The following is an 18,808-nucleotide window of genomic DNA, read 5'->3' as shown; positions in this document are numbered from 1 at the left end:
ACCCATGAAGACAGCCTCAACCATATGTAACCTCATACACTATATGTAATCCCCGCCATACTATTCTGTATCTGTAAAAATCTTCCTTACTGTCCTGTTTGACACCATTACCCTGATAACTTGTTATGATCTCTAACTTAATTAGTTTGTTGAGTTTTGGATTACTTGTTACTTTAGTTAGACCCTTGACATTCAATTCTTGTACCTAACATGTTATTCCACCCATTTGGCTTGTCTCCAGCACCACCTTATTTTTAAACTTTATATAATCACCTCTCTACCTCAGTTAATTGGATTATAGGTCATCCCTTCACTTGCTAGTCAACTGTTGACATTTTACTCACACCATCTGACACTACTAATCACCTATAGAGACTAATTATTTAGTCTGTTGACATTCCACTCACACCATCTTTAAGATCTTTCAATCTCTCTGCCTATAAATTCAGTGCTTGGTGTGCTTTTCTTCACTTTACCTGATGAAGGAGTAGCACTCTAAAAGCTTGTGATTTTAAATAAACCTGTTTGACTATAACTGGATGTCGTATGACTTCTGACAATTGCAATGAGCAGCTTCATCAGCATTGCCCAGATCTTGAGAACAAAAGAACAGGATATGGGTATATGTGCAGCTGGAAACTGGAGTCAAAAAGGGTAAGTGAAAGAGAAGGGGAGAAACTAGTGAGCAGTACATTTGAGAAATAAATTTTTATTGTAGTGAAGGTGATGACCCCATGGCATTATTGCTGGACTGTTAATCTAGAAACTTAAGTAATGTTTTGGAGATCTGGGATAATTCCTGCCACAGATGGTTGGAAGTTGAATTCAATAAAAATCTGGAATTAAAAGTCTAATGATGACCATGAAACCACTATTGATTGTCAGGAAAAACATGTCTGATTCTTGATTTAATTTATCATCACATGTACCTAAATATAGTGAAACGTTTTGTTTTGCATGCAGTACAGACAGATCATTACATACAAAGATCATAGGGTGGTTGAACAGAGTGAGGAATACAAAGTTACAGCTGTAAAGATGATGCACAAAAAGCAAGATCAACATTAGATTTGAAATTTGATTCACTAATGTCCATTATTGAAGGAAATGGTCACCCTTATTTGCTTTTTGGCTACATGCGACTTCAGACCCATGGCAATGTGGTTGACTGCTGTCTGATATGGGCAATAAATGTTGTCTTAACCAGTAATGCCTTCATGCTATGAATGCTTTTTTAAAAAATATGGGAGTTGGTACAGGTTTTCGCAGGGCTGGAAGTGAGGTGGAATCAAGAGTAGAATATTAGATCAGACACTAGGTCATTCAACTGAAGAACAAACAAGACACACAGGTTGCACACCATAAGGTTCAGCAGAGGAAAGCTGAAGAAATCAGAGGCATAAAGATGCAAAAAAGGAAAATGTATAAGATGCCTGCATACTTATGTTCAGAGTTTCAGAGGAAGCCAGGTCAAGTCTCAGTATGATCCAGGGCAAAGTAAGTTACAAATAATAAATCAAGACTCTCAACACTGTTTGGACTGCGAGAAAACATGAATGTGCAATATTACTAAAGCAAATTTCAGATTCATCCAAAACACTTCAGATTCATTACTATATTCTTTAGATTTTCTAGATTAATTCCGTTCTATAGAAATAGTGATGCAAGTGACCAAAACTGTAACAAAGGTTGGCAATAAGAACAGAGATGTACAATCTAAATCCTTCAATTGTGCTTCTCTCCCTTTTCCAAGACACTGTTTTGCACCATGCAGCATAAATAGAGTGAGGCAGTGGGTGTTACTGTGCAAAACTTAACTCCTAGCTCATTTTAATATCACTGCAGTAATCTAAAAATAGTACTGGTCTTGCATCACACTTGATTCCTGTACTATTTTTTCCACTGTAGCACGAGTCTGTATGCAGCTTTAATGTCACCAGCTTTAGCTTACTCTCATATTGTTGTTTGCTGTCATTATTTGCTGTCTCAATCTTTTGGTGTCAATGTCGACCCTTTTTCTTAAACTTAAATTATTATTTTAATGTAGAACCATTATCAAAATTCAAAAGCTTCATTTTCTAAAATGTCACCACTTTTGATTCAAGAAGAGACACGCACCATAGGGTTCTCAATTATATTGGACCCTCACAAAATCCACATTCAGAGAAGTGTATATCTGAAAAGCCAGATAAGAATGTGGATTCATGAGCTATAAAAGGTATTCCAATAAATCTATTTATTACATACACAAACAAACAGAAGGTAATTCTTGTGGCCTCCTCCAAGGATACTTTGCTGAGCATAAACAGGCAATTTACATCAGTTAAATATGAAATGCACAAGAATTGAAATCATGGAGATCACCAACTTGAAATCAAATAATGCTTCTACAGAAGGAGCAGCAAATATGAAGAATGCAGTGACCTAGAAATATTTAAAAGCACTGCTTATAGTCATAGATACATATAGCATGGAAACAGATCCTTCGGTCCAACAAGTCCATGCTGAACATAATCCCAAACTAAACTAGCCCCAACTGCCTGCTCTTGGCCCATATCCCTTCAAATCCATCAAACCTTGAAATATTACATTTAGTTTTTTCATCTAAATCATTAATACACATTGTGAATAGCTGTGGTTGAAGGTAGATTTCATTTACATGGACTTCAGTAAGATGTTTGATAAGATTCCCCATGGTAGGCTTATAGAGAAAGTGAAGTCATACGGGGTCCATGGTGTACTAACTAGATGGATAGAGAACTGGCTGGGTAACAGGAGACAGTAGTAGTGGAAGGGAGTTTCTCAAAATGGAGAACTGTGACCAGTGGTGTTTTACGGGGATCCATGCCAGGACCACTGCTGTTTGCGATATACATAAATGATCTGGAGGAAGGTATAGGTGGCCTGATTAGCAAGTCTGCAGATGACACTAAAATTGGAGGAATAGCAGATAGTGAAGGGGACAGAGAGTGCAACAGAATACAGATAGATTGGAGGGTTGGGTGGAGAAATGGCAGATGGGGTTCAATCAGGACAAATGAGAGGTGATTCATTTTGCAAGATCCAATTCAAGAGCAAACTATATGGTAAAAGGAAAAGCCCTCGGGAAAACAAATGTACAGAGAGGTGTGGGTGCTCAAGTCCATTGTACCCTGAAGGTGGCAACACAATTAGATAGAGTGGTCAAGGCAGTATATGGCTTTCCTTCATTGGACAGGGTATTGAGTACAAGAGTTGGTAGGTCATGTTACAGTCATAGAAGACTTTGGTCTGGCCACATTTGGAATACTGCGTACAGTTCTGGTCACAACATTACCAGAAAGGATGTGGATCTTTTGGAGAGGGTGTTGCCTGGTGTAGAGGGCACTACTATGAAGAGAGGTTGAATGGATTAGGATTATTTCCATTAGAAAGACAGGGTGGGGGGTGGGAATCTGATTGAGATCTACAAGATCGAGAGAGATAAGGTGGATAGCAAGAAGCTTTCTTCCCAGAGTGGACAACTCAATTACTAGGGATCACAAGCTCAAGGTGAAAGGGGAAAAGTTTAAGGGAGATGTGTGGAAGGTCTTTACGCAGAGGGTGGTGGGTGCCTGGAACACATTGCCAGCGGAGGTGGTAGAGGCAGGCACACCTGAATGATGCTTTTGTATCTAGATAGACAAATGAATGGGCAGGGAGCTGAGGGATACAGATCCTTAGAAAATAGGTGACAGGTTTAGATTGAGGATCTGGAACGGCACAGGCTTGGAGGGCCAAAGGACCTGTTCCTGTGCTGAAACTTTCTTTGTTAACTGATCCCTGCAGTATCCCACTAGTTACTACCTGTCACTGTGTGGGGGAAGAGGGAAGAAAGCATTTATTCCTACTGTTTGTTTTCTGTCTCCAGAACAATTTTTATGAATGTCAGTACATTATCCCCAGTTCCATGTGCTTTAGTTTAAATGCTAATCTCTTATTCGGGACCTTATCAAAAGCCTTCTTAAAGTATACATATCCACTGACTGCTCTTATCAACACTACTAGTTATACCATGTAAAAGTTCCAGAAGATTTGTCAAGCGTATTCTTTCAGTAAATACAAGTGTTCTCAAAAGAGGATCAAAAAGTCAGATAGAGTCCCTGATTTAATAATTATTCATCAGGATAGATTCGAAGGGTATTAATAAGCTTTTCTTGTTCTGGGTTTTATTAGGTCACTATGTTTGTTGATCTCATATTTATTAAAAAGTGCAAATAATATCATGCTAGTACTTAATTTATATGTTGTAGTTATGAATTAAAGCTTGTGATAAATCATTAAGTTAAAAATCACACAACACCAGGTTATAATCCAACAGGTTTAATTGGAAGCTTCCAATTAAACCTTAGATTAGATTAGATTACTTACAGTGTGGAAATAGGCTCTTCGGCCCAACAAGTACACACCGACCCGCCGAAGTGCACCCACCCAGACCCATTCCCCTACATCTACCCCTACACCTAACACTACTGGCAATTTAGCATTGCCAATTCACCTAACCTGCACATTTTTGGATTGTGGGAGGAAACCGGAGCCCCCGGAGAAAACCCACGCAGACACAGGGAGAATGTGCAAATTCCACACAGTCAGTCGCCTGAGGCGGGAATTGAACCCGGGGCTCTGGCGTTGTGAGGCAGCAGTGCTAACCACTGTGCCGCCCACCGAAATGGCGATGAACATTGTGCAATCAGCGAACATCCCCTCTCCTGGCCTTATTGATGAAGCAGCTGAAGATGGTTGAGTCGAGAACACTACCCTGAGAAAGTCTTGCACAGATGCCCTTGAACAGAGAGGACTGACCTCCAACAACCACAACCATCCTCCCATGTGTCAGGGATGACTCCAACAACCAGAGAGTTTGCCCTGAAATCCACTGATTCCAGTTTTGCTAGGGCTCCTTGATGTCACACTCGGTCGAACGCAGCATTGATTAAAATTGCTGTCACTCTCACCTCACCTCTGGAATTCAGCTCTTTTGTCCAGATTTGAACCAAGGCTGTAATGCGGTCAGGAGCATAGTAGCCCTGGCAGAATCCAAACTGGGGGTCACTAAGCAGGTTATTGCTGAGCAGAAACCAGTTGATAGCACTGTTGATGACAACTTCCATCACTTTACAAATGTTGGACTATAACCTGGTGTTGTGTGATTTTTAACTTTGTACACCCCAGTCCAACACTGGCATTTCCAAATCGTGATAAATCATGTTTCTTACCAGTTCTTCTATCAAAGTGTACACTGTTCCTTCAATTTCACATTCAAGATGGTGTGCAGCAACCAGCAGCTTTATCATAAGAAATGTCCAGGATGCAGTAACCACCAGCAGAGTCAACCTATTTAAAAGAGAAAATACATTTATTATAATGACAGTAACATTTTGTCAACAGACTACATTGGTTTCATGACATTCAATTCCAAGATGGGGGCAGAATAGCAGTGCAGTATGTGGGCATCTGTCTGGAGCTCATCTGCTCTGCCTGCTTTTACCATTTTTCCTTTATTTGTTCTTATTTTAATCTACATACCTGCCGTAGAGAGAGTTCGTGCAGTGTGGAAGAGAGCAAGCCCAGTGGAGTCAAGCCATTGCGGGGCAAGGGAATCAGCCCAATATGGCAGTGCATCTGTGGCAGTGACGAGAACAGACAGCTTCAGGTTGAGTTCAGCACAGACTGGAGGTGAGGCCTAATGCAGGCTGCTTCAAGGACTGTAATGTTTATTTTTCTAATTTATTCTTAAGATCATATACCTAGGTACCTTTCTACCCAAGATGGTTTTATAAATATCAACTTTATCAACTTTTTATTGCACTTGTGACAATGAACCCAATTCTAACAATCCAAAGGTTTTAAAAATAGCTCAAAGATTAAGAGTGGACTGTAGAACCCCTACAGTGAGGAAGCAGACCATTTGGTCCATCAAGTCCATACAGATTCAGGGATAAGGAATTTCATTATGTAGCAAGACTCCAAGCTGGGTCTGGTCTCTTTGAAGAGAAGATTGAGAGATGTGATAGAGATTTGAATCATGAAGGGTATGGACAGAATGCATAGAGAGAAAATGTTCCAGATTTAAAGGCGAAAAAAAAAACAAAGTGAAGAGACCCAGCAAATCTAGTGTATCCGTGTAGACAGAAAAAAAAATGGAGTTAACATCAAGTCCAATGAGACTTCTTCAGAAGCATTTGGAAGAATCAGTTCAGTCTTGAAATGTTAACTGTGCGCCTCTCAGCACAGATGCCAGAATTGCTCCAGCACTTGGATTTTATTTCAGATTTCCAGCAACTGCATTATCTAAAATATGGGCAAAATAATCAGTAAAAGCAGCAGTTATAGAATCAGAGTATGGAAGCAGGCCATTTGGCCCATCGAGCCACACAACCCTTTGAAAAGCACCTTAGAATACTAAAAGAGGTAGTGACAAAAAGAGTGGATGCATGGGTTGTAATTTTCCAAAAACCCTAGGATTCTGCAGAAGTACCAGAGGATGAGAAAATGTGATACCTTTATTCAAAAAGGCAGGGAAGCAAAATGTGGATAACTATTGCTGGAAAGGTATTGGAATCAATTAAACAATTCAGAACATTTAGAAAAGCATAATCTAATCAAGTAGACTCAATAGTTTCATGAAAGGGAAATCACATCTGATTAATTTAGATTTTTGCGAGCAAGTATGAACAGAGTGAATAGTAATGGGTTTTATTCAGACTTCCAGAAGTCCAGCCAAATTTGAAGATGGCACTAAAATAGTTGGAAAGGCAGATTACAAGAAAGATCCAAACAATATCTTTATTGTACGAAGTGACTGTCTATTCCAGATGTGATCTCACCAGCACCTTGAATGAATATAGTGAGACTTCCTTACTGTTACAAACCAATTCCCTTAAATAAGGATCAACATTCCATCAGCCTTCCGAATTGCCTGCTGTACCTGTGTGCTAGTTTTTTAGTGTGTGTACAGGTACCCTGAAGTTCCTTTGTGTTGCAGCTTACTGCAGTTCCTCTTGTCGTGGAAATTAAATCGACTCAACTCAACTGATAGCAAGAGCAAAGAAAGGAGCTTTATTCAAATTCTTCAGAATTGACCCAATACATTCAGCCAGATGCCTCATTAAGGGGTACCGGAGCATAATTCAGATACTCTTCTTATACCATTCTTATCACACTCTCAAGGGCAAAGACTGGGAAAACTCAAGTTGTTTATTTCCTTATCTCCTGGTTGCGGACATAACTGTTCTTATGCTTTTGCTGAATTCGACTGTCGCAAGGTGAAGTTGAATTCAAACAAAGCCAAGCTGTCTCCTGGCTGCAAAGCTCAGCAAAGTATGGTTTACAAAGCTCAGCACAGCGTTAAATTTAGAAAGACATTCTCTTTCAGATTTCACAGTAAATGTTAAATTTGTTAATTTCCCATTACACCTCTCCATTTAAATAATATTCTGTTCTTTTTCTTTCTCTACCTTCCAAAATGAACATGGCATTTTCCCAAAGTACAGTGTTTGCTAACATTTTACTCACTTACTTAACATATCAATATTTCTCTGTAAACTGTTTTATTCATTAGAGGCAGTTCAGAGAAGGTTCACGAGGATGTTCATTAGTATGGAGGGATTATTTATGACTAAGGCAAAACAGTTTGGGACTCATTGGAGTTTAGAAGAACAAGAGACGATCTATTGAAACATATGATTAAGGGGCTTGATGGGGTAAATGCTGAAAGGATACTTCTCATACAGGAGTCTGGGACCAGAGGGTGTAGTCGCTGAAAAAAAAAAGATGCCAATTTTAATGAGGATGAATTTCTTCTGAGGATTGAGTGTCTCTGGAACTCCTTGCCAGAGACTGTTGGAGGACTTATTGAGGCTGATCTTGATCAGTAGGGAAATTAAGAGTTATGGGGAAAGAGAAGGAAAGTGGATGCAAATGATTGGTAAATCAGCCAGGATCCTATTGGATGGTGAAGCAGGCTTTAGGAGTTGAACAGCCTACTCCTGTTCCTAATTCTTATGGTCTTATAATGACATTGGACTGTCCTCTTTGTCAAGATGCCCTAACACATTAGTATTGATTGCTATAGTATATCATGCACATTGCTTAGGTACCTTTTAATAATATATGGCATAGGTCACATGCAATTAAGTTATGGAGTCCTTTAGTCCTGTTTGTGCAGATTCCACCTTTGTAGTCCTATGCTAGGCTTCTTAAAAAAAACGCAAGCAATTCTGTAACAAAAGTATTTAGACCTAGGTATCCTGTACTTAAGATGGTGCCCTAAGTGGTGACATTACAAATGTTTCAACTGCACTCATTCGAGTGCACATAAAGCCAATTCTAACATTTCACTGCTGGGAAAAGACCTTGTCTATTTAGCCAATCCATGCCCCTCATGATTTTATAAAACTCTATAAGGTCACCTCTTAGCCTCTGACACTCCAGGTAAAACAGACCCAGCCTATTCAGCCTCCCCCTAAAGCTCAAATCCTCCAATTCTGCCAACATTCTTGTAAATCTTTTCTGAACCCTTTCAAGTTTCCGATAGGAAGGAGACCAGAATTGCATGCAATATTCCAACAGTGGCCTAACCAACGTCCTGTACAGCCGTAACATGACCTCCCAACTCCTGTACTCAATACGCTGACCAATAAAGGAAAGTATACCAAACACCCTCTTCACTATCCTATCTACCTGCCACTCCACTTTCAAGGAGTGATGAACCTGCACTCTTTGTTCAGCAACACTCCCCAGGACCTTATCATTAAGTGTATAAATCCTGCCCTGATTTGCTTTCTCAAAATGCAGCACCTCGCATTTATGTAAATTAAACTATCTGCCATTCCTCAGCCCATTGGCCCATCAGATCAAGACCACATTGTAATCTGAGGTAACCTTCTTCGCTGTCCACTCCACCTCCAATTTTGGGGTCATCTGCAAACTTAATAACTATACCCCGCTATATTCACACCCAAATCATTTATATAAATGATGAAAAGTAGTGGACCCAGCACCAATCCTTGTGGCTTACCACTGCTCACAGACCTCTAGTCTGAAAAGCAACCCTCCACAAAGCCACTCTGGTCTTCTACCTTCGAGCCAGTTCCATATTTAAATGGCTAGTTCTCCCTGTATTCCATGAGCTCTAACCTTGCGAACCAGTCTCCTATGAGGAACCTTGTCAAATGCCTTACTGAAAGTCCATATAGATCATGTCTACTTCTCTGCCCTCATCAATTCTCTTCATTACTTCTTCAAAAAACTCAATCAAGTTTTAAGACATAATTTCCCATGCACACACCCATGTTGACTATCTGTAATCAATCCTTGCCTTTCCAAATACATGTGCATCCTGTCCCTCAGAATTCCCTCCAACAACTTGCCCATCATCGATGTCAGGCTCACTGGTCTATAGATCCCTGGCGTTTCCTTACCAACTTTCTTAAATAGTTGCATCACATTAGTCAAACTCCAGTCTTCTGGCAACTCACCTGTGACTTTTGACAATACAAATATCTCAGCAAGGATCCCAGCAAATCACAAAACTAGTGTTTCCCCACATTGTTCTAGGATATACCTGATTGGATCCTGGGGATTTATCCACTTTGAATAGTGTATTCAGTTCTGGTTGCCTCATTATAGAAAGGATGTGGAAGAGGATGTAGAAGAGATTTACCAGGATGCTGCCTGGACTAGAGGGCATGTCATAGAGATGTACAACAGACCCTTTGGTCCAACTCGTCCATGCTGACCAGATATCCTAACCTAATCTAGTCCCATTTACCAGCACTTGCCCCATACCCCTCTAAATCCTTCCTATTCATATACCCATCAAGATGTCTTTTAAAATGCTGTAATTGTACCAGCTTCCAGCACTTCTTCCTCTGTAATAGGGACATTTTTCAAGATGACACCATCTATTTCCCCACATTCTATATCTTCCATGTCCTTCTCCACAGTAAACACTGATGCATTTAGTATCTCCATCATCTCCTGCAACTCCACACACATGCTGCCTTGCTGATCTTTAAGGGACCCTATTCTCTCCCTAGTTACCCTTTTGTCCTTAAATGTATTTACAAAATCTCTTTGGATACTCCTTAACCCAATTTACCAAAGCTATCCCATGTCCCCTTTTTGTCCTCCTGATTTCCCTCTTAAGTATACTCGTACTGCATTTATACTCTAAGGATTCACTCGATCTATCCTGTCTATACCTTACATATGCTTCCTTCTTTTACTTAAGCAAAACCACAATTTCTCTAGTCATCCAGCACTCTCTACACCTACCAGCCTTTCTTTTCGCCCCAACAGGAATATACGGTCTCTGGGACTCTCAATCTCATTTTTGAAGGCTTTCCATTTTCCAGCCGTCCCTTTACCTGTGAACATCTGCTCCACCCGAGACTCCCAGCCTCATTCCTGATGAAGGGCTTTTGCCCAAAACGTCGATTTTCCTGCTCCTTGGATGCTGCCTGACCTGTGCTTTTCCAGCACTATTCTAATCTTGACTCTAATCTCCAGCATCTGTAGTACGCATTTTCGCCTAACATCTGCTCCCAATCAGCTTTCTAAAGTTCTTGCCTTATACCATCAAAATTAGCCTTCTTCCGATTTAGAACTTCAACTTTTAAATCCAGTCTATCCTTTTCCATCACTATTTTAAAACCAATAGAATTATGGTCGCTGGCCCCAAATGTTCCACCACTGACACCTCAGTCACCTGCCCTGCCTTATTTCCCAAGAATAGGTCAAGTTTTGCACCTTCTGTAGTAGGTATATCCACATACTGAATCAGAAACTTTTCTTGTACATACTTAACAAATTCCTCTCCATCTAAACCCTTAACACTATGGTAGTCCCAGTCTATGTTTGCAAAGTTAAAATCCCCTACTATAACCACCCTATTAAAGATAACTGAGATCTCCTTACAAATTTGTTTCTCAATTTCCCTCTGATTATTAGGGGGTCAATAATACAATCCCAATAAGGTGATCATCCCTTTCTTATTTCTCAGTTCCACCCAAATAACTTCCCTGGATATATTCCCAGGAATATTCTCCCTAAGTACAGAAGTAATGCTATCCCTTATCAAAAACACAACTCCCCCCTCCTCTCTTACCCCCCTTTATATGCTTCCTATTGCATTTGTACCCTGGAACATGAAGCTACCAGTCTGGACCATCCCTGAGCCATGCTCCTGTAATTGCCAGGATATCCCAGTCCAGTGTTCCTAACGATGCTCTGAGTTCATCTGCCTTCCCTTTAGGCCTCTTGCATTGAAGTAAATGCAATTTATCAGTCCTACCTTGTTCTCTGCTTTGTTCATGCCTGCCCCGACTGTTTGACTTGCTCATTTTCCCAACTGTACCAGTCTCAGATTGATTTTTTTCCTCACTATTTCCATGGGCCCACTCCCCCCAACTTTACTAGTTTAAATCCTGCTGAACAGCTGTAGCAAATTTCCCTGCCAGTATATTAGTCCCCTTCCAATTCAGGTGCAATCCGTCCTTCTTGTACAGGTCACCTCTATCCCAGAGGAGATTCCAGTGATCCAAAAATATGAACCTTCCCCCCCTGCACCAACTCCTCAGCCATGCAGTCATCGGCTCTATTCCCCCATTCCTACCCTCACTAGCTTGTAGTCCTGGGAGCAATCCAGATGTTACTACCCTTGAGGGCCTCTCTTTTAAATTCCTGCCTAGATTTCTATATTCTCCCTTCAGAATCCTTTTCCCTTCCTAAGTCATTAGTCCAATGTGTAAAATGATCTCCTGCTGGTCCCTCTCCCCTTTGAAAACATCCTGCACCCTAAGATATCCTTGATCCTGGCACCAGGGAGGCAACACCATTCTGATTTTGCGCCACTGGCCACAGAAACATTTGTCTATGCCTGACTAGAGAGTCCACTATCATAATCAATCGCTTGGAACCCGACGTACCCTTCATTACATTACAGCCAGTTTCAATACCAGAAACTTGGCTGTTCATGCTATATTAGTCTAGATTAGAGTGGTGCTGGAAAAGCACAGCAATTCAGGCAGCATCCGAGGAGCAGTAAAATCGACATTTCGGGCAAAGCCCTTCATCAGGAATACAGGCAGAGAGCCTGAAGGGTGGAGAGATAAGTGAGAGGAGGGTGGGGGTGGGGAGAAAGTAGCATAGAGTACAATAGGTGAGTGGGGGAGGGGATGAAGGTGATAGGTCGGGGGGGAAAAGAGGGTGGAGTGGATAGGTGGAAAAGAAGGTAGGCAGGTAGGACAAGTCATGGGGACAGTGCTGAGCTGGAAATTTGGAATTGGGGTGAGATGGGGGAAGGGGAAATGAAGAAACTGTTGAAGTCCACATTGATGCCCTGGGGTTGAAGTGTTCCGAGGTGGAAGATGAGGCATTCTTCCTCCAGGCGTCAGGTCGTGAGGGAGCGACAGTGAAGGAGGCCCAGGACCTCCATGTCCTCGGTAGAGTGGGAGGGGGAGTTGAAATGTTGGGCCATAGGGCAGTGTGGTGGATTGGTGCGGGTATCCCAGAGATGTTCCCTAAAGCGCTCTGCTAGGAGGCGTCCAGTCTCCCCAATGTAGAGGAGACCACATCGGGAGCAACGGATACAATAAATGATATTGGTGGATGTGCAGGTAAAACTTTGATGGATGTGGAAGGCTCCTTTAGGGCCTTGGATAGAGGTGAGGGAGGAGGTTTTGCAATTCCTGCGGTGGCAGGGGAAGGTGCCAGGATGGGAGGGTGGGTTACAGGGGGGCGTGGACCTGACCAGGTAGTCACGGAGGGAACAGTCTTTGCGGAATGCGGAAAGAGGTAGGGAGGGCAATATATCCCTGGTGGTGGGGTCTGTTTGGAGGTGGCGGAAATGTCGGCGGATGATTTGGTTTATGCGAAGGTTGGTAGAGTGGAAGGTGAGCTCCAGAGGCATTCTGTCCTTGTTATGGTTGGAGGGGTGAGGTCTGAGGGCGGAGGTGCGGGATGTGGACGAGATGCGTTGGAGGGCATCTTTAACCACGTGGGAAGGGAAATTGCGGTCTCAAAAGGAGGAGACCATCTGGTGTGTTCTGTGGTGGAACTGGTCCTCCTGGGAGCAGATACGGCAGAGGCGGAGGAATTGGGAATACGGGAGGCATTTTTGCAGGAGGTAGGGTGGGAAGAGGTGTAATCCAGGTAGCTGTGGGAGTCGGTGGGTTTGTAAAAGATGTCGGTGTCAAGTCGGTCGTCATTAATGGAGACGGAGAGGTCCAGGAAGGGGAGGGAGGTGTCAGAGATGGTACAGGTAAATTTAAGATCGGGGTGGAAGGTGTTGGTGAAGTTGATGAATTGCTCAACCTCCTCACGGGAGCATGACGTGGCGCCAATGCAGTCATCAATGTAGCGGAGGAAGAGGTGGGGAGTTGTGCCGGTGTAATTACCGAAGACCGACTGTTCTACATAGCCAACAAAGAGACAGGCATAGCTGGGGCCCATACGGGTGCCCATGGCTACCCCTTTGGTCTGGAGGAAGTGGGAGGATTTGAAGAAGAAATTGTTGCGGGCGAGGACCAGTTCAGCCAAACGAATGAGTGTGTCGATGGAAGGGTACTGATGGGGACGCCAGGAGAGGAAGAAACGGAGGGCTTGGAGGCCCTGATCATGGCGGATGGAGGTATACAGGGATTGGATATCCATGGTGAAGATGAGGTGTTGGGGGCCAGGGAAACAGAAGTGTTGGAGGAGGTGGAGGGCATGGGTGGTGTCTCGAACGTACGTGGGGAGTTCCTGGACTAGGGGTGGATAGGACTGTCGAGATAGGTAAAAATGAGTTCAGTGGGACAGGAGCATGCTGAGACAATGGGTCGGCCAGGGTGGTCAGGCTCGTGGATCTTGGAAAGGAGGTAGAACCGGGCAGTACGGGGTTCCCGGACTATGAGGATGGAAGCTGTGGGTGGGAGATCTCCTGAGGTGATGAGGTTCTGTATGGGAGATGATGGTTTCGAGTTGGGGTCATGGTCGAGATGGCAGTAGGAAGAGGTGTCCTCAAGTTGATGTTTGGCTTCAGCAGTGTAGAGGTCAGTGCGCCAGACTACCACTGCGCCCCCTTTATCTGCTGGCTTGATTGTGAGGTCAGGATTAGAGCAGAAGGATTGGAGGGCTGCACATTGTGAGGGTGAGAGGTTGGAGTGGGAGAGGGGGGGTAGACTGGTTGAGGCGGTTAATGTCCCGGCAGCAGTTGGAAGTGAAGAGGTCGAGGGCGGGTAATAGGCCAGCACGAGGTGTCCAGGTGGATGCAGTGTGTTGGAGGTGGGTGAAGGGGTCCTCGGAAGGTGGGTGGGAGTCCTGATTGTGAAAGTAAGCTCGGAGGCAGAGGCGGCGGCGGAAGAAGTGTTTGATTTCACGGCGTGTATTAAATTCATTGATGTGTGGGTGGAGGGGGATGAAGGCGAGTCCTTTGCTGAGGACTGAACATTCGTCCTCAGTGAGGGGGAGGTCTGGAGGGGTGGTGAAAACTCGACAGGGCTGGGAGCTGGGATCTGGTGTGGGTATGGAGCTGGGACTGGGGGTGAGGCCGGTAACTGGAGTGTGTGGGGGTGGAGTTCCCCTCAGGGTTCTGGGGGGCGGGGATGGTGACAGTGGGATCTTTGGGGGGCATTTCAGCAGAATGCAGGTGAGTGGTGTTGGTGGGCGTTGAAGTGGTGGCAAACACGGCAGTGGGGGGGGTAGAAGTCACTGAGCGTGTGACATCAGCGATGATGTGAGGGACTGAAGTGATGTCACGTGTGGTGCATGAGGAATTGTGAGGGGCAGAAGTGGCTGTAGGGGCGAAAGTGACATCAATCAGCGTGGGGATGGTGGTTGCACGAGCCACATGGCTAATGGCGTCTGAGCAGTTCCAGAGGAATGTTTGAGGAGCGCTGGTGATGGAGATGGGTAGATAAAAGTTTGTTGTACTTACAGTTTTTGATGTTTGAAATGGAGTTGAAATACTGTTGTTGAGAGTATGAATTCTTCTGAGGATATAACACAGAAGGGGTCCTTTGCAATTCTAAGACAGTGTGGCTCTCAGGTGAGACAGGGCTGACAGTAGAGAGGTTAGGTGCCAGTGCATTGATGCGAGCGTGGAGTGGAGGATCCTGAAGGAGAACCGTTGCTGGTGTTTTTGAATCTGTAGTCTGTACTGTTTGTCCTGTTCGGATCCAAACTCTGCTGGTTTAAAGGTGGTCCGGAGTCAGTATGGGATGAGTTGATTATGGAGGCAGGCACTAAGGAAGCAAATGTGGCTGTAGTAGCGAGTTTGGTTCAGGACATGGTTGAAGAGCTTCAGGGCAGAGGAAATGACCTGGGAGTTGCAGTGGGAGAGGGACTCCCTGAGATTCTTGTAGAGAGAGGAGGAAAACTTCTTCAAGGCAGGTATCCTTGCAAGAGGATTCACAGTAGGGTTAAAATCAACTACGTAAAAACAATGACTGCAGATGCTGGAAACCAGAGTCTAGATTAGAGTGGTGCTGGAAACCACAACAGTTCAGGTGAGAGTCCATCACCCCCCCTACATTTTCCAGAACTGCATATTTGTTTGAAATGGGGTTAGCCACAGAAGACTCCTGTACTACCTGCCTACCCCTCCTGCCTTTCCTGGCATTAACCCATCTACCTGAGTGTATCTGCAGTTTTTCTCCCTTCCTATAACTGCCATCCATCACATCCCCAGCTCCTATAAATTCCTTATTGCCTCTAACTGCTGCTTCAACTGATCCATGCGATATGATAGGATTCACAACCAAAGACACTTCCTGCCGACATAACCATCAGTAACATGAAAATTCTCCCTAAACTCCCACATCCGACAGGAAGAGCATATCACTCTACTCAAGGCCGTCTTTGCTGCCTCACAATGTAAAGACCCAGAAAATAGCACTTATGAAGAAAGATTGAAGGAGCTAGGACTTTGTTTTCATTGGAGCAAAGGAGGATGAGAAGTGACTTGATAGAAGTGTAAAAGATAATGAGAGGCATAGATAGAGTGGATAGCTAGCGACTTTTTCCAATGGCAGAAATGGCTATCACAAGAGAGCATAACATTAAGGTGATTGAAGGAAGATTTAGGGGAGATGTCAGAGGTAGGCTCTTAACAGATTGGTGGGTGCATGAACACACTGACAGCAGCAGTGGTGGGTGTCAGACATTAGGGACATTAAAGCAACTCTTCGATAGGCACATGGATGATAGTAAAACTAAGGATACATAGGTTAGTTAGAGCTTAGAGTTGGAAAAAAGGTCAGCACAACATCAAGGGCTGAAGGGGCTGTACTGTGTTGTACTGTACTATGTTCTAAAATAACTTCACATAAGGTTCAGCCTTAAACATCAATAGTAAAAAGACTTCCTTGTTGAAAATGTAACACCCTAGCAATAAAGACCAAAATTCTACTTGACTTCTTAATTATTTGCTGCACCTGTATGCTAACCTTCTGCATATCATGGACCAGAACATATAGATCATTCTGTGATGCACTTTAAAATACTGGTCTGCCTTTTGATTCTTTCTACCAAATTACATAAACCCTCATTTCCTACATTAAACTTCATCTACCAAGATTTTGCAGTCACTCAGTTATGCCTCGTCCCCTGGAGATTCCTTATGTCCTCCTACTTAGTTTTGTATCATCAGCAAATTTGAATACATTACACTCTGTCTCCATGACAAGTCATCAATACAGATAGGACCTTGGACTGATCCTTTTGGCCCTCCACTAGTTATGCCCTTCCAACCTAAAAGACTGTTCATACCAAATAGTTTCTGTACATTAACCAATCCTTAATTCATACAAATACATTACTCACAATACCATACCTACTGCATTCTTCTGCATATATTTTATACTTCTCCTTGCTAGATATGATTATTGATCACTTCTTTACTATCTTTACTTTGGTCTCATAACTTTGTTTTTTAGATTTCCTTTGGTTGAAAGCCTCTGCCACCCCCTTAAATAGTTCAAAGCCCCATCTACAATCCTAACTATATAATCTGCAAAAACACTGGTCCGAGCATGGTTCAAATGAAGTCCATCTTAATAGAACAGCACTCTTTCCTTAGTATCAGTGTGAGTACCCATAAGACCACAAGATATAGCAGCAGAATTAGGGCATTTCGTCCATTAAATCTGCTCTGCTATTCCTTCATGACAGATATGTTGCTCAATCTCATTCTCTTGCCTTATTCCTATAACCTTTGGTCCCCTTACTCATCAAGAATCTACCTCTTAATCTGTCTTAAATACACTTTGATTTGTCCTCCATAGTTCTCTGTGGCATTGAGTTCCACGAATTCCAATGGGTTCCATCCGTGGATGAAGAAATTCCTCATTTCAATTCTAAAGGGTTATGTCCTTGGGTTTTAGTGTCTCCTGCTATTGGAAACAACATCTCCACATCCACTCTATCTAGGCCTCTGTATTCAGTAAATTTCAATTAATTCCTTCCCTCTTCCTTGCAAACTCCATCGCATACAGGCCCAGAGTCTTGAACCACTCCTCAAGCCCTTCATACACGGCATCATTCTTGTAAGCCTCCTCTGGATCCCCTCCAAAACAATCACCTCCCTCATTAGTTTCAAGGCCCATGGATCAAAACCCATTTCTTCCATACTAATCTTTGAGCCATACATTTACCCCTCTAATCTTACTTGGCCTAGATAAATTTGCTTGTGGCTCAGGTAGTAATCCTGAGATTCCCACCTTTGTGGTTCTGCTTTTGTCACAAGCTGCTCACATTACATCAGGTGTCTTTCTCAGTCCTATGTATGTCCTTGGTACTGATGCAGACCACTCCAGCTGGATCCTTCTCCCACTCCAACAAAACATAGAACACAGAACAGTACAGTATAGGAACAGGCTCTTTGGGTTACTTACAATTAAGTACATTTATATACACAAGTATATGATAACTCTAGGAAGAGCAGGTCCAGTCTATAAGTTGAAGTCACAATCTACTAAGGTGTTAGATATAGGGACTATGGTGGGAATATTATGCGAGTGGTGTTTTAGGTGTTGAACCAGGGTGTGTTTTGGATACTATTTAAAAGCCGATTTGTTTTCGTTTCAATTTATAGAGGAGCTATGTGGGATTATACTTTTACTGCATGTCTAAAGATCTTTGAATTGGTTAAGTAGAAGGTTTTGTTTATTGCATTTTATCTTCATTTCTGTTGTGAATGAACTTCTATATTATTATTAAAACAAACTCTGCAGCATTGTGTGTTATGTTTCAGCAAGAGACCACTTTGTTAAAACCCAAAACAGAATCAAAATATGATCCATTAAGCCAGATTTATATTTGGGATCGGATTTGTCCAGTTACAACTTCAGCAGGACAAAATGTTGAGCCCAGAGTCACTATTCTAAGAAATCACTTTAATGCACCCCAAGTTCCTCTTGCAATTATTAGGATGAAATTTTGAAGCTGTGCTATAATGTGCATCTCTGATAAATTTGTGACAGGTTTCTACTTGTTTGAGGAAGACTAACTGCTTACACAGAATGATAATTAATCATTTAAGTAAATACACATTTAATTTTGAATGTTTAAACCTTTGTTCAGGGTACGGCTTCTAAATTGACTTTTAAAATACAAAAATAGTGCTAATAAAACTGGAGTAGTAATCCAGAGGCTGAATAAGATGAAAAATGAAAGTTCCAATTCTGTTAAATTTTAAGAAACTAAATTCAATTTAGAAATAAAATCTGGAAATAAGTAATCTGGTATCAGTAAATTTGACAATAGAACAGACAGATTCCGTAAAAAGAAAATCTGATTTTCTAATACC

The 18,808-nt window shown here is 42.6% G+C and overlaps 2 protein-coding genes across 6 annotated transcripts in view; one reads left to right on the top strand and one right to left on the bottom strand.

The window, feature by feature from the left end:
• LOC122558213 (uncharacterized) overlaps positions 1 to 18,808 on the bottom strand; it is a 59,220-nt gene that overhangs the window by 8,265 nt on the left and 32,147 nt on the right. For all 5 annotated transcript variants that reach the window (XM_088000544.1, XM_043706543.2, XM_043706575.2 and 2 more), the window contains one exon: positions 5,235 to 5,352. In XM_088000544.1, coding sequence (XP_087856670.1) covers positions 5,235 to 5,352 — 118 coding nt within the window. The remainder of the gene's footprint in view (positions 1 to 5,234; positions 5,353 to 18,808) is intronic.
• cenph (centromere protein H) overlaps positions 376 to 18,808 on the top strand; it is a 78,450-nt gene continuing 60,017 nt past the window's right edge. The window contains exon 1 of the mRNA XM_043706588.2: positions 376 to 654. Coding sequence (XP_043562523.1) covers positions 566 to 654 — 89 coding nt within the window. The 5' untranslated portion in view covers positions 376 to 565. The remainder of the gene's footprint in view (positions 655 to 18,808) is intronic.

This window comes from Chiloscyllium plagiosum, unplaced genomic scaffold, assembly GCF_037043375.1.
Source record: "Chiloscyllium plagiosum isolate Xiang-an unplaced genomic scaffold, Cpla_swu_hap1 HiC_scaffold_2, whole genome shotgun sequence".
Taxonomy (NCBI): Eukaryota; Metazoa; Chordata; class Chondrichthyes; order Orectolobiformes; family Hemiscylliidae; genus Chiloscyllium; species Chiloscyllium plagiosum.
This window is presented reverse-complemented; position numbering and strand designations above follow the sequence as displayed.